The sequence below is a fragment of the Vombatus ursinus genome, unplaced genomic scaffold, assembly GCF_900497805.2.
Source record: "Vombatus ursinus unplaced genomic scaffold, bare-nosed wombat genome assembly UNPS02014791.1, whole genome shotgun sequence".
Lineage (NCBI taxonomy): Eukaryota > Metazoa > Chordata > Mammalia > Diprotodontia > Vombatidae > Vombatus > Vombatus ursinus.
In genome coordinates, this window is record NW_020954569.1 from 51,213,744 (window position 1) to 51,230,410 (window position 16,667).

The 16,667-nt window shown below is 41.4% G+C and overlaps 1 protein-coding gene across 28 annotated transcripts in view; it reads right to left on the bottom strand.

The window, feature by feature from the left end:
• The window catches only part of CELF4 (CUGBP Elav-like family member 4), a 566,727-nt gene that overhangs the window by 129,087 nt on the left and 420,973 nt on the right, over positions 1-16,667 (bottom strand). For 17 of the 28 annotated variants that reach the window (XM_027868808.1, XM_027868815.1, XM_027868803.1 and 14 more), the window contains exon 3: positions 10,182-10,230. In XM_027868808.1, coding sequence (XP_027724609.1) covers positions 10,182-10,230 — 49 coding nt within the window. Of the gene's footprint in view, positions 1-2,828; positions 2,847-10,166; positions 10,231-16,667 lie in introns of all 28 variants that reach the window. The other 11 variants (XM_027868819.1, XM_027868811.1, XM_027868801.1 and 8 more) reach the window with 2 other exon arrangements.

The following is a 16,667-nucleotide window of genomic DNA, read 5'->3' on the forward strand; positions in this document are numbered from 1 at the left end:
TAAGAAGAACTCACAGATTAATACATACCCAACAGTAATATATGATAAATGCCACTGAGTTGCAAAGTGCTCAGTGAGGTCTATGGGCAACTGACTAGGAGAATCATGGCAGCCTTTTTGGAAGAGGTGGCATTGGAACTGGTCTTCAAAGAATGGGAAATAATTCAACAAGGAAGGAGAAGATATATTCCAGTCATGGGGGACAGGGTGAGCAAAGGCTTGGAGATGAGGAAAGCGAAAAGGAGGGGCGTGGAGAATTGGGTAGGTGGGAGAGTGCTGCAGAATATTTGGCTGGTCTATAGAGTATGTGGATGAAAATAATAGGAGGTAGGACTAGAAAAGTAGAGTAGCACTTCACTGCACTGTGGGGGACAAAGGAGGAAAAGACAGGTTCTGTGGCACCCCTTAATGTACTAAGGCTCCCTGTTGTACTAAGCCTGCTAATATGCCACCATCATCACTCAAAGGCCGTGGAATTTCTCCTTCAAAGACACACCTGTAGGATTTGGCCTTTTCCCCTCCCTTCTTTTCAGAGAATGGAGAGTGGAAGGAAAAGCCTTATCTTCCCAACACACTTTCAGTCAACTAGTCAGGGTACAAAACCACTTTCTTAGAATTTGTGGAGGACCTGGGAGGTAGTTACTATATATACACAGGTAAATTGTAAGTATCCACAGAAAAATGCTGGATGTGACTGAATGCAAATGCCAGTCTTTTAAAGTTATCTAAAATTTCTAGTTTCTCCCTTTGGAGTGCTCTCTGTTTCAGATTTTCTGGGGTCAATTTATTTAGGGTATATAGTCTCTGAGTCACTTCCTCAAGATCCTTCTCTCATATTTTCATGCCTTTTCCATGGGCTACCTCCCTACCCCCAGTCATCCCACCTATATCAAAATAATAGAGCTAATTGCCTCCCAGTGGCTCATGCTTTTCCTACCCTAGCATTTTAACACAGCATCTATATTACTATCAACAATAATATATTCATTATGAATCTTCTCCACCTAGTATCATACATTCAAGCCTTGTGTCTACATGTGACCCATATAGCCCATATTTAAACTATCCTACCTAGTTCAGGAGGAATAATTTCATTTCTGAATTGCAAATACTCCTTGTGATTGCACCTACTCCATCCAGACAGAAGTGCTCTCAAATCTACAGCAATAAGGAGGGGACATATTTCTCCATAGCTAGTGTAAAATGTACTTCCCTAGATAAGATACGAGAAACAATTGTAAAATAATACAAAATAGAATATAATAAGGCATGAGAATCTGTGATTCAAAGTTTAGGAGCTTAGAGCCCAGAGAGATTAGTATAGTCTGGAAGAGCCTAGGAAAACATCCTGGAAGGGGTGGGACTTGAATTGATTCTTTAAGAATGAATGGGATTTAGATAGGGAGGGGCCTGCATTTAAGGTCATTGAGCCAGCAAGTAAAGCAATAAAGGTTAGAATGATCATGGTATGTGTAGAGAATGATAAAGATAGTAGCTAGGCTAAAGTGGAGAGTTAGTTCAAGAGACTTGTCCAGGGAGTCTTCCTAGATTGTCCCAAAATGACAATTTAGAATTCCCTCTGCCAATTACCACCAAAAGATAGTGGCATGTATTTGATATTCAAAGATACTATTGTGTTCTTAATTAATCCCTAACTTAACTTTTGTGGTTTCTTAGCCCTTTATCTTCAATGAGGCTGACCTATCTATCTATCCTTGGATCACCTATCAGTGATCCAAGACCTATGGATAAAGTGATGCATGAGTTTGTGCTACTCTCTCCATATGGTGGACAACCCAGGTCACATCAATCATATTATATTACCAAGGATTGATGGGGTTCAAGGGATGAATGGGGGTGAAGTTGATGGTTAAGAGTCATGCACTATTTCTAATTATTCACACTATTGCCCCTGGATCTGTAATCTGGCTTCTGATCTCATCTTTCAACTGAAACTGCTCTCTCCAAAGTTACCAATGATCCCTTAATTGCCAAATCATATGGGCTTTTCTCAGTCCTCATCCTTTCTCTCTGCAGTTCTTGACAGTACCAATCACCTTCTCCTGGATGCTTTCTCTTCTCTTGGTTTTTGTGACACTTCTCTCTCCTATATCTCCTCCCTATCAGTCTGACTACTCCTTCTCATCCTCCTTTGCTGGATTTTCATTTACATCACACCCACTAACTGTAGGTTTCCCCCAAGGCTCATCTCTAGGCCTGCTTCTCCTTTCCCTCTATACTATCTTGTTTGATTATCTCATAAGCCCCAATGGGTTCAATTAGCATCTCTATGTAGATGATTCCCAGATCTATATATGAATCCTTATCTGTCCCCTGAGCCCCAGCACCACATTGCCAATGCCTTTTGGACATCTTGAATTGGATGTCCCAATAGACATCTCAAACTCAAAATGTCCAAAACAGATCTCATTATCTTTCCTTCCAAGCACTCCTCTATTTCCAGCTTTCTTAATAGTGTTGAAGGCACCACCATCTTCCCAGTAACCCAGGCAGGAAATCTTGTCACCCTCAATTCTCCACTTACACTGGCCTGCACAGTACTCCCTGCCTCTCCACTGGCTAGTTCCCAAGCCTGGAATGCTCTCCCTCCTCACCTCCTCCTCCTCCTTCTAGTTTCTCTGGCTTCCTTCAAGATTTAGTTCAAGGGGGCAGCTAGGTGGTGCAGTGGATAGAGCACCAGCCCTGGATTCAGGAGGACCTGAGTTCAAATCTGGCCTCAGACACACAACACTTACTAGCTGTGTGACCTTGGGCAAGTCACTTAACCCCATTGCCTAGCCAAAAAAAAAAAAGAGTTCAAATTTCACCTTTTTCAGGAGGCTTTTCTTGGTCTTCCCAACTGCTAATGTTAGATTACCTTCCATCCACTCTGTATATGTCTATGTGTACCTAGTTATTTTCATGTCATCAGAAAAAGAGAAACAAAGGAAGATGGAGAGAGAGAGGATATGACAGAGGTGGAGACCTAGAGATGGACAGATAGGGAAAAGTTGGGAACCATGAACTATAATCCCAATGTGAGCCCGCAGTGTGATGTGGCAACCAGGAAAGTTCTTGTCATCATGGTAGGCATTAAAACAGCTTGGCTCTTAGGAATAACAGGTAATCATTCCTCTGTCCTCTTCTCTGGTCAAAGAAGAGCAGAGGAGTATCATGTTCAGTTCTGGACCCACATTTTAGGAAGGTCATTGATAAGAAAGAGGACATTTAGAAGTGAGCAATTAGTGTGGGGAAAGGCTTCAAACTGATAGTGATACCCCAGCAGGATAGACTGAAGGAGTCTGCTAGTGCCCATCTAGGTGAAGGGAAGGCTTAGGGGATATGATATCTTTAGACCTTTGAAGGGTAATGTAGTGCAGAGGGATTAGAACTATGAAGTCAAGAATCCCTGAATCTACCCTGCAACTTTTGTTTTTTTTTCTTTAGCCCTTCCCTAAGACTGGAATGGTCTTCCTCTTCTGGCTTGCTCTTAGGGTCTCTTCAGTAGGCCTCCTTGTTAGCAACAGCTTTGGGTTTCTAACTTCACAGAGTATTTTTCTCTGCACCTCTCTAATGAACTCATCATGTAATATTGTACATTATCTAAACTTTGTATCTCCCCAAGTGCTTAGCTCAGAGTCCTGCACATAGTAGAGAGTTAATATATATTCTTGAATGAATTTATCCTTTCTCCTCTACATGTAGTCAAGGAAGTTGGGCATAGGGTGGGGGGCAGGTGTGTTAGAAGAGGATATCAATAAATTGAGCTTAAACTGGAGTTTCTGGGACTGGATAAGCTATCTACAATGACTTCCAGGAGGCTAAATTGGTATAAATATGGTCATAGGATCACAGAATTTGGGACCTTAGAGATCATCTGTTACAACCTCCTCTTTTTACAGATGAAGAAACTGAGTCTGAAGGAGGTGAAGTGACATACTCAAGGTCACACAGATGTTAAATAACATAACTAGTATTCAAACCCAAGTCCTTCAAGTCTAAATTAGTTATTCTTCCTACCACACTACTCTCTTGGGGTTGCATCCATTCTGGCACTGGAAAGGTTTCTATCTCCAAATATTTCCCCAACTTATCTGTGATTGGTACCTGACATTCTACAATTAGAATTTTATTGCTTTGGCTCAAACATAGTACTATTTCAGACTTAGCTGAGCTTTTTGGAGGTAGGAAGGAGGAGGAACTATGGAAAGTGAGGAACAGGGCACAGAGAAGGGGAGGATTATAAGTACTCCCAATTTCACACTTTTTTTCTAAGATCTCCCATATGTGATGCATGTGTTGGGTTGTGTGTCAGACTTTTGTATATTGAGGCATATGTACATGTATATGTACAATATGTTCATATGTACATGTTGGTGTGTATGTGAGTGTTGAGTTTTGGGTTGTTGTTGGATTGTATGTGTTTTTTGGGTTGTGTTTTGCTGAGCCTTGAGGACTCTAGAGGAGAAGGAACTGTTGTTCTGAGTTGTGTGTGTGTGTGTGTGTGTGTGAGAGAGAGGTTTTGGGGGGAGTTTGACTCTGGGTGTTCCTCAGCAGAAGTTGCTTTATGAGGATGGAGGAGAAAGAATAAAACCAACTTTTAGTTGTAACTGATGTGATCAAGGTTTCCCCCCACCATCATAAATCTGGGAAGGATTTATGTTGAGCAAGGATGAGAGTGAGGTGGAGGTGGGAGGTGTTTTCTGCCACTGGCAGAAAGTAATATGGGTAGCTTGACCTTGGACTCAGGAGTTGGGCTAGGAAGTACTGGCGGTGGGAGCCTTGGTAGTGGGTGGCCTCTCGGTTATTATTTTGCTATCCTTGAAAGAGCATGCATTTTTTTAATTAAAAAAATTGAGCTGATTGTCCATGAAGCTCAGCCATTTATTCTTCACTAGGGACCTCTCTGGAGTTGACTGAATCTGTTCCTGGAGCCAATAGTTCCAGGGTTTAGGCCACAACTGCCCTCTACCTCCTGGGAAAAGATATATAAGTCAGGGGCCCACTAAGTGGGGTTGGAGACTGACTTTTCTAGGGCTTCATTAAACATTCTTACTTAGAAATGTTCCTTGTCCACACAACCTTTCTGTAGTGCCTTATATTTACATCAGTGAAAAGTCCTCACCTTCCTCCCAAACCAATGAGGATAGTAAATGGGAAAAGAGTAATTTCATTCCACATCTCATAGAACCCATTAATACAGGTGTCAGAATGCAGGACTGAGGAAGAGACCAAGGTCTTGGATAAGATGCCTATCTAGGCTGTTTAGCTTCATATAGAGAAAAATTCACCATCCCTGGCAGCATGCTACATTGGACAGACTCTGGAGTCAGAAGTCTTGGGTTCAAATCCCACCTTTGATTGCTCTTTGCTCTTGGGCAAGTCACTTCACTTTCCTGAGCTTCAGTTGCCTCTCATTAAATGATAGGGCTGGACTAGATGACTTCTGAGGCTTCTTTCATTTCCATGATACTAAAGACATATAATCCCAGACATAGACTTTTCCCATCTCTCTCCACAGATGATATCTTGAGTATCAGCCACAGAGAAGACCCTAATCATAGACTGACCTTATACCCTTGGCAGTAGATAGAACATTTACTTACAAACACTTGGCTAGCAGTCACTTCCAGAGACTAGGTACGTGGAAAGTACATGAAAGTAGCAACCTAACAACAAACTATCATTGCATTTCTTTCATCTTCTAGCCTGCTGAGGAGGTGAGCACATTTAGTCCCTAATCACTTAATGTGAGTGGGGTTTTTGGACACCAGCCTATCTTATGGGGGAGGGGTTTGAGTAAGAGAGAAGCAGATTAAGTTGGAGACAAACCTTACTGCCATGGCCATTCTGCTCTGGCCAAGTCCTATGCCTTCAGAGGTTGGATTCAAGGCTAGATGCCAAGGACTGGCTTGATTCCCTTTGGCAGACTGGAGGAAAATTAGGTGGGGGAAAGAAAAGACATGCAGCAAAGAAGGAGGGAAGACTGGTGAGTTAGAGGACTTTCCATCCCATCTTGGGGCAGCAGTAGCTCTTAAGTCATGAAGTTGCTAGGTCATGAAGTCATCTAGGTTATGGCTCCATGATTCCCAAATGGCTAGTTTCAGGGCAGTTATATTATTTTTATACTGAACATTCATAGAATGGAGGGAATTGGAAAGTCCAAACATAGCATCTGAGTTCCTCATTGGCCTTTGACTATAGGGGAAGGGAAGCTTCCCTTTCTCTCATCCCCTTGGCCAAAGAATGTGTAGCATTGCTCCTCACTATATCAGAGCAAGAAGGGTCAAAGGATTAGGATTAAGGGACCTTAAAGATTGCCAGTCCCCCTCATTTTCATAGATGGGGAAACTGAAGCTCAGAGAAATTATATGACTTGCCCAAGGTCACAGAACAAGTAAGAAACAGGAAAGGGAGTTGAATGCAGGTTTTCTGAATCTAAGTCCCCAGCTCTGTCATATGTACTCATTCTGTTCCTTTTTCCACCTTCTCCTTCTTCCATCTCCTTTCCCTTGCTTGCTCTGTGCCTTCACCTATTTCCTCTTCTTCCTTTCTTCCTCCTTTAATTCCACCTTTTCTTCTTCCATTCATTCTTTGCCCTACTTTTCTTTTACCCTGTTCTCTTCTTTCCTCTTCCTTTTCCATTCTCCTGCCTCTCTTAATTTCTCTCTCCCAATCCTCTCCTTCCTCTTCATTTCCTTCTTCATCTTCTTTCCAAATAGCACAGAAGGGTTCTCCCTTCTGCCTCAATTGTCCCATTTTGTTTATTCTCCTTTAATCATAATTTCCTCTCCTTTCACTTAAAATATTTAGCTATATATTAGATTATTTTAAAACCAACTTGCCTTTTTTTTTTTGAAAATAGCCCATCAATACTGCTGACTTAGAACAATCTGACTAATACTGAATATGCAATTAATAGATAGACATTTAGGTATTTAGATTTGGTTTCTGCCCCCCTCTTCCTTTTTTTTTTCTTTTGCGTATGTACTTTCTCTCAGCAAAGAACAAAAGAACTGATTAATCTGGTTTGGGGCAAGTGTCAGAGGCAGTAGATATGTGGGAGAAAGGGGATGAGGTTAGCAAGTTAGAAACTTTTGTGTGCAAGGGGAGGGAGGGGAAATGCATTTAGTTTGGAGCAGGGTGAAGCCCAGTTTAATAAAAGAGATTATGGATGATTCTGTCCAAATGTGTAGGTCAGAGATGGGACCTTTTTTTTATCAAGTCAAACACTAACATGTTCTGGCATTGTAGGATCTACATTCTGGCCCTCAACCTACTACCCAACCTTTCCACTTCCCCCCTCCTCTGACACCTTATTTCTCATTGTTCCTCTAGATGCTTCCTCCCTCCCAGCCAGGCCAATTTGCTCACTCTCCCCAGTACATAACGTGCTTTTTCTGCCTTTTTGGCTTTGATTATGTATTTTCTGGTCTGGAATGTCCTTCCATGTCTATGCTGCCTATCCATACCTTATACACTCTCAAGTTTTACTTCAAAGCCCTACTCTTTCAGGAAATCCCTTCTGATGAGAGCAGCAGCAACAACTATTTACATAGCATTTTAAGGTCTATAAAGTGCTTTAAATATTTCATCTGATTTAATGATCCATATGTTTATGGATCACATATAGCACATATGTTATTTCTGATGTCACAAATGATAGTGAACTCTTCTTCCTCTGAATTCCTATTGCACTTAGATTTTATAGTTTAGAAGACACTTATCACTAGTTGGCTTGGTAGATAAGAATGCTTGAGTCAGGAAGACTCAAGTCCAAATCTAGACTCAGGGACTTACTAGCTGTGTGACTCTGGACAAGTCACTTAACCTTTAGACCTTAGGGCTATTCAGGTTGCTGTGTTTGTCCTTCATACTTCAAGAGGACCATGACATCAGGGAGATGATAACATGTTTTGCAATTGACTTTGATTGGAATGAAGGAGGGCTGTGCAAGGTCACCAGCCTCACTTTCTCCTCCAGAGCCATGAGGGTCCAGTGGCCAGATATTCATCAGGATGACTGGAGATGACCCAGGATGCAGTGAGAGACCCTGGCCTTTTTAAACTAAGGTCTTTTCAGGTTTTCACTTTGAGTGAGGTAATGCCCATTCAGTGAATAGGCCTCTTTAAGAAGTGTGTTAATATATATGTATATGTATATATATATATACACACACACATATACATATATACATACACACACATGCACACACACATATGTATATATGTGTGTGTATGTATATGTATATGTACATATGTATATATGTATGTGTGTGTGTGTGTGTGTGTGTGTGTGTATATATATATATGTATATATATATATATATAATCTCAAACTGGGAGGGGAAGGCCCTCAGGGTTGCTGGCCAAAAGAGAAACAGTTACTATTTACATTCACGTGGAGCTAGGAGGGCCAAAAAAATAACCATTAAGTGGTGCTTGGACAGGGACCTATTGTTCAGTCTATAGGATCCAGAGTGTATGGGTTTAAGGCTTGGTTTTTGGGAAAGAAAACTAGCCAGTAAGCCTGGGAGAAGGAGAGGGAGAGGGACAGGGAGGACAGGAGATTAGGATATATCCAACCTGCTAGCCCCTGGACTCAGCATCTAGGTTCCCTTGCCCTGAATCCGGGCCTTGATGGACCTGAGGGACAGTTTGAAGTAGGCCAGGACCATGGTTCTTCCACTCACAAATCTGCATTGGCACCTCAGCTCCCCTCAGGGACCAGTACATACCTCTCTAAGGTTTTATCCAAATTCTTCCTAAAGCTATTTCTGTTCCCAGTCTGCATTTCCTTCTGGGGGAACAAGTTCTCTGAATTCACTCTTCTTGAAAAGGAGAGCAGCCCAAGGCGGAGTCTAAAGTTCATCCTCCTAGCTCTCAGAGCTATTGTGGCAGTTTGGAGAACAAGGCCTCATGCTTTCCCCTTCCTCATGTAACGGGCCCTGACTCTGTGTACCTCTGCCTTTATTAATTCAGAAAGCAGTTCTCAACTATTTCAATTTTGCCTTAGCTCTACCTTCCTAAGTCCTTTTCCAATCCTTTTCTATCTCCTCTGAAAGCCTTTTAACCAAACCTACTTCCAGATTTTAGGTAAACATACTCAAGGTGTGTCTGAGGGAAGGAAGGTAGTATCTTTTGTTCCATTCACTTTTCTAATGGAGCCCAGCTCAATACTAGCCACCTCCATCACAACGTCTCATAGGTGACTCCCCCAAATCATAGAACATCAGAGCTGGAAGGAACCTTAGAGGTCCTCTAGTCCAAATCTCTCATTTTACAGAAGAGGAAATTGAGGCCCAGAGAAGTGACATGATTTATCTTAGATCATATTGAGGGTTAGTGGCATAGCAAGGACTTGAACTCAGGGCTTTTGATGCTTAATCTAAATCTCTTTCCAAAAGCTTTTTCTTGCCCAGGTCACATATCCTAGAGTCATAATCACAGTAGGTTTTTCATCAGAGATGTTGGGAGCAGTTGTCTAGGCTACCTTTAGACATCCCTGGGAGGGATGAGGAGGTAAGTGGGCAGGGAACTGAGGCCCAGGACTGGAGAAAAATGGTAGAGATATGGAAGTGACCAAGTCACAAACCATCCCAGAGAAATCACAGGTGCTAGGGTAGCATGGCCATTCATTCATGGCAAGCCCCAAACCCTCTCCCACTTCCTGTCTCAAATCTTGGTCCTCCACAACCCCAATCTGCCCTTCCCCCTTCCAATCTTTTCCCCTTCTTGTCCCCCAACCTCTCTCTCCCCAATTTCTCCAAAGCAACCCCCTATTCTGAAACCTTCATCATCATCCCTCATCTCCCTCCCATCACCAACCCACCCAAACCTCCCAGACCAAAGTAACTCACATAGAGCTTTCCCAGGGTAGGGGTCACATGACCTTCTTTTCCCCTAGCCCCATGCAAGGGAGATATAATGGCTAGGGGCAAGCCTAGCCTATGAGGCAGAAAGGCTTGAATGTGAGTGGAATTCCACAAATTTCCAACCCACTCTAGGGCCCTAGTGCTCAGGCCTTTCAACCTGATGTTCCCAGTGTGGTGGGACTGAGCAGAAGTGGTGCTCAAGGGCCAGGAACTGGACCAGTGAGTGCTGATGGGTCAAAGCCTTGCCCATGAGGGGACCAAGATAAATAAGCCTTTGGGTACAGGGGCCAACGCAGATGGCTACTACCTCCTCGGCTCTCGCTGTCCGCAGGCTTCACCTGGATGGGCCTGTTCATCTGCAAAGAAAAACACAGAAGGAGAGAAATGGTTAGCATTGAGCATCAGATCAGTTAGTCAATCAAAAAACATTTATTTACCTGTTATGTGCCTGGAACTGTGCTAAGGGCTGAGGATACAAAGAAAGGTAAAAGAGTTCTTGCAGAGGAGCTCACAATGTAATGGAGGAAACAATGTGCAAACAGCTATGTACAAACAAGCTCTGTGTGTGTGTGTGTGTGTGTGTGTGTGATAAATTGGTAATAATCAATGGAGGGAAGGCACTATCAATCAATCAATAAACATTTATTAAGCACCTACTATGTGCTAGGCACTGTACTAAGTGCTGGGATACAAAAAGAGGCAAAAAGTACTCCCTGCCCTCAAGAAGTTTACAGTCTAATGGATTGTAATTAAGAATTAAGAAGGGTTGGGAAAGGCTTCCTGTGGAAGTAGGATTTTAGCTGGGACTTGGAGGGACTCAAGGTAGGTTGCATTAGACAGGGAGACCCAGAAAGTTTGGGCAGGGGAACAGCTGTTACTCTAAGCTAAGGTCTTGGATTTCATAATGATGATGATACTTACATTTTTTTTCCCCCAGAGCTACGCACATTGGAGAAACACATACTCATAGATATCAACATGTAAATATACAATGTATATACATTTAATATGCTCATACATAAGCACACACATACATAGTAGTTTTTAATTTTTCTTTGCTCACAGTACAATGTTATTCTTTGCAAGGAGGAATCATGGCACACTGTGGGAGAATTGGGTGGAGTCTTTACATATATAAGAATCATACAATTTATAGTACAACTAGTCAATTCCAGGTACACTCATGTGCCTTTGCAGACCCTTTGAGAACCACTGATATACTTTCACAGACACACAGAGATCTGCCCATGTGGAAAGCCACTTACTTGCTTGCATATGCACACACATATCTACAGAGACACAAACACACTTGTGTTTCAAATATATCCTTGCTTATAGGGTTGGTGGCTATAGTCTCATTATTTTAGGAACTGCCCCTCCTAGGACCTCAGTGATAGATTTATGTTCCCCTCCCCATGGGCCTTATACCTTCCCCCTGCCCTGCAATAAGCTCTCTCTCCCACATTACATCATTATCAAGAGCTTAAATAACTATTTTCCTTCTGAAGACAAGAGACCATTGAGCAGCTCCCAAGTATCACATCTCTCTCTCCTTCTTCCCTTTCCAATGGCCTCTCTGACTCAGGAATTGAATACATTTGGATAGTGTATCTAGGTAGGTATGCTCAGTGGTTAGAGCAGAGGTTCCCAAACTTATCTGACTACTGCCCCCTTTTTTAAAAAAAATTACTCAGCACCCCCCTGGAAATCTACTTTCTTTAACCCTTTAACAGTTTTTTTTATTAAATACGCATCATTTCAAAAAATATGAAATATATTTTTAAAATAACACATCTTAAATAATTTATTATAAACTTTTGGTCTTTTTCCTGTATTGAAATTTTGATGATTCAATGTTGTGTCACATAACCATATAGTATTGTATTGTAAACAAGTCATTACACACATACATTCCTGCTGATGCATGCTGAACTTCCCGACAATGCATGACATGCTTGCCTGCCAACACCTGCTTGTTAAGACCTATCAGTGGACTTGACCACTGATCGGTTATAACTTGCATTTTGTGTGTTTATTTGGAAAATAATGTAATCATTACAACTTTAACTTTGTTACACAGCAGATGAAACATGTATAAACAATTTTCAAAATTTTCTTCTCTTCTTTCTGGTTTGTTTTTGCTAGGCAATGGGGTTAAGTGACTTGCCCAGGGTTACACAGCTAGTAAGTATCAAGTGTCTGATCTGAGACCAGATTTGAACTTAGGTCCTCCTGACTCCAGGGCCAGTGCTCTATCCACTTCACCACCTAGCTGCCCCTTGTCTTCTTTTCTTATGCTTCCACTGACTCCTAATTTTTATTCGATGCTCCCCCAATTGCACCCGAGGCTACTACCCCCCCTGCAGATCGTTCCAATATCTCCCAGGCGGCAGTATCATGCACTTTGGGAACCTCTGGATTAGAGGTTTAAGGAGTCCCAGGTCACAGAATTAATACACACGTGAGTCACTTGGTTTGAAAGAGACAAACACCATTCTCCAGCCACAGTCTGACTTCTTAACTTCTGCCACAGATAACCACAACACAGACTGATCATTCTAACTTTGGTGACAAATTCACCCTGAGCTTCGTCACAGATTGACTATGTAATCCAGCCACAGATTGACTCCTAACCCTGACCAGAGATTGACCCCAGCAGACTGCTACTCAAAGTGCCTACAAACTACCTCTTGCCCCATTCTTCCATGTCACCTAGATGTGCCTGTCATTTGTAACAGTGGGGATGATTCTGTACGGCCTATGCCCACTGCTGCAGGCATATTTCAGAGAGTATTCTGCTGATGGTGGGTCAAGAGAACCATGTTTGTGTAAGGCAGTCCATTCAGTCTGCTGTTGCAAGGTGATAAGTACCTTGGGAGTAATCCTCTGGGCTGATTCCCTATAAGTGTCTACTCCTCCTTAGGGATCTGGTGAAATGACTTGCTCTGAATTCTGAGCAACATGGGAAGATTTATAGGAACTGATGCAGTTAAAAAAAAAGATATAAAATTAGGAATATAATAGCCAAAGTGACTACTGTCATGTAAACAACACTGAAAGATAGCTGAGCTCTGATTAATTGTAATGACCAGCTTCAGTGCCAAAGAACAGATGATGAATCCCGCCTCCCCACACTCTCCCTTGGCAGAGAAGTGGGAGATATGGGGGTCACGTGTCATATATATCATTAGATAAGGTTTCAGTATTGGTTAGTTTTGCAGAACTACTTCTTTGATACAAATCTATCCGGATCACTTCAGATTTGTCAGATGTCCCAAGGTAGTATGAGTCACCATTCCCTGCCCTGCTGTCCAGAGGCAGTTTCATATGGAGTTAAGGGGTGGCTGAGACTACCCTAGTTAAGTGATGCAGTATCGTTACTGAATATCTTTTCTATGCTATGGCGAAGTAAACATCTTTTTACTAAATTTGTATATATATATGTATATATATAAATCAGGAAATGACTGAGGAAACAACAAGAATCAATAAAATTTAGAAATAAGATGGTCAGATTAGACAATCTTTAAGGTTGGTTTTGGGATGAAACTGGGACTCTACCATTTTAAGATAGGCTCTACCCTTGGAAAGCTTGTAGTTTGATTGGGAACACAACACTCACGGACATGAAACCGCCATAAGGAGAACAGTACAGGAGGAGAGTGTGAGATCCTGTGTGAGAAATTCTGAGCTAGACAGCGAGAATCGCCAAATGTCTGTTCGCAGGATATACATACGCTGATCCAGTGAGGGGACAACAGGGAACTATGGCTCATCCTGGAAGGGTCTAGGTCAAGTATACCTAAAAGCTGAGGGATATTTCTAAGTTTCCCCCAGCTCAGAAATTATGTAAGGAAAAAAAAAACCAAAGGTAATTAGGAGGTAAAGTATATCATCTCCATGCCTTAGCATAGTATGAGGTAGAGTAAGTGCTTAATAATTGCTTGTTGACTGGCTACCATTAAAATCTCTTGGCATTCCAGCTCTACCACAACCTCAGGGGGTGGGGAGCAGGGACCAAAAATAGAGGGAAAGTAGTTCTAGCAGCCTAGAGAGAGAAAAAGAAGTGACTATTCCTTGGGTCTGGGAATTTATGGTATCTAGAACCTGTCATGGAATGGAAGGCTGGCAAGATCAGGGGTTCTTAACATAGAGTCCCCAAATTAAAAAAAAATCTTTATTTTGCTAAATGTATTTGAATATAAATGATTTTCTTTGTAATACTAAGTATTTTATCTTATGTCTTTAAAAACATTATTCTGAGAAGGATTTTATAGAATTTGCAAGACTACCAAAGGGATACATGGGCTAGAAGCTCCCCAAATAAGGAATAAGAAACTTGGTAAGAGTCTCAAGAGGTAGTAATATGGAGGGCTGGGGATGTTGTGCAAGGTTTAAAACAGGAAAAGAAAATGTCTGTCCTAAGTCATGAAAAGGAAAACCTTGTCTGAGAAATGGCTTTGAGTCAGTGTGGAGGAATAAAGTATCCTTGTAAATGGAGAGAGAGAATCAAAGAGTGGTGAGTTGGGCATACATTAAGGACTGGTTAGTGATTGTATGTGGGTGGGTGTCAGGGTCCAGGTGTCCCTGGCAACTTAGTGCAATGGAAATAATGCTGAACTGGGGAGTCTTAGGACCTGAGGTCAAGACCCAAATCGGCCACTTCTCATATGTGTGATTTTGGATAGGTCACTTAACTACTCTAGACCAGTATGTTCATCTGAAAACTCAGGGAATTGGACTAGACATAAGATCCTTTCCCATTTTAGATGTATTATTCTATAAGGACTCAAGACTTGTGGTGAGGATTTGAAATCAAAGCAAAGGCTTAATCTAGAGAATAAGAAATTTGGAGGACTTAGAGGGGAAGATTTGGGAAAGAAGACCATCATCTTCGGGCTGCATACATTTTGATAGACCCTAGTCCTTGATAAGGTGATTCTAGGGAGATGTTATAGGGATGGAGGTTCAGAAGCCTGAGCGTGGTAGGAATATTAGGATTTGAGCATAAAATTAGCAAGGTTAGGTTGAATGATCATTTTATACCTTTTAAGCTAGCAGAGATGCTAAAAGACAGAAGATACTATTGGAGGGGATGAGGGAAGACAGGTGTACTAATTCACTTTTGGTAGAGCTGTGAATTGGTTTGACAACTGGAAAACAATTGGGAATTATTCAAGAAAAGTTATAAAATTGTTTATATCCATTGACCCAGATATTTCTTTATACTCTGACTTAAGAGATCTTGCCACTGGAACTATATCCTAAGTCAGTTATTGACAGCAAGAAAACATCCATATATACAAAAGTGTCCATAGCAGCATAATTTTTGATAACAAGAAGTTGGAAACACAAAAATATGTCCATTGATTGGGGGAATGACTGAACAAATTATGGTATATGGATATAATGGAATACTAACACTCCATAAAGAATGATGAATAAAAAGAATTCAGGGGGGAAAATGGGAAGATTTATATGAAGTGATGCAGAGTGAAGAAAGCAGAGCCAAAAGAACAATATACACAATGACTTCCACAATGTAAATTAGGTTATTATGAAGACACAGCAAACTGATTAATGGCAACAGTCAATGTTAGTACCATACTGCCAAAGTTAAAGGCTGCATACAACCTTTCTGTTAGCAATAGATAAACTGACTTTGTAAAGGAGTTTGTTTGGGAAGTATCTGTTATCTCAAAACAAAATGTCTATATATATATATATATATATATATATATATATATATTTAATTAACAGAAAAACAAACAAAAAAATCCAAAAATAATTAGGAAGGTTAGAACCTGGAATTGTTCAGTTGGATCCCTGGGCAGATATTTTTATTGGCACTCTGGGTATGTTTATACCTTATAAATTTAAACATCGTTACTCTGCTTTCCCTGGAACAAATGCATTCCAGAGTTTACCTTAGCTATAGTGGTGTGTGTGTAGGGGGTGGGGAGGAGCAGGGCTTGGATGGGAGGTGAGGAAAATTGGCTTTGGAGGAGAGGTAAATGCCTGAAGTTCAAAACATTTAGTATATTGCATGACTTTTGGGGTATGAGAAACAATTTTGCAAGAGCAGGGCTTAGCTCACAAGAAGTCAAATCATCTGGCCAAAGCACATTGAGCTTAATACTGACTAAGGCAATGGGCATGACCCAAAACAAATTCCTGCTTTTTAATGGGTCTAAATGTGATTGATTTTTGTATTTAGCAGTGCCCAGAGCAAGCCAATTGATCAATTAATCACCCTGCATTCAACAAGTACCTACTATGTGCCAGGAACTGTGCTAAGCACTGGGAATATAAACATTTAAAAAATGTAACTGCTGTCAAGAAGTTTACATTATACTGGGGAGATAAGTACCCATATATAAGTATATGTAGGATATACATAAAAAGAAGAAATACATAACAAATGCAAGGTAGTTTGAAAGGGATGGTACCAGGTATTGGAGGGACCAAGAAAGGATGCATGCTGAAGGAAGTACTTGAGCTTTGTCCTGAAGGAAAGAAAGATTCTGTGAGTTTTCTTACTTCCTGCCTGTGTGACACTCCATCTCTGTGGCTTCTTCCTCAGATTAGCTGACTTCTCCCATTGCTGCTATTTTAAGGAAAGAGCCTGGGCCACCTAATGGGTGGAGGTGAGAGGAAATAATAAAGATGGAGCAGGACAGAGCCTCGAACATATGGACACATGGACAATGTGAAGGCATATATGGACAAAGTGAAAGAAAGAAAGGAAGAAAGGAAGGAAGGAAGGAAGGAAGGAAGGAAGGAAGAAAGAAAA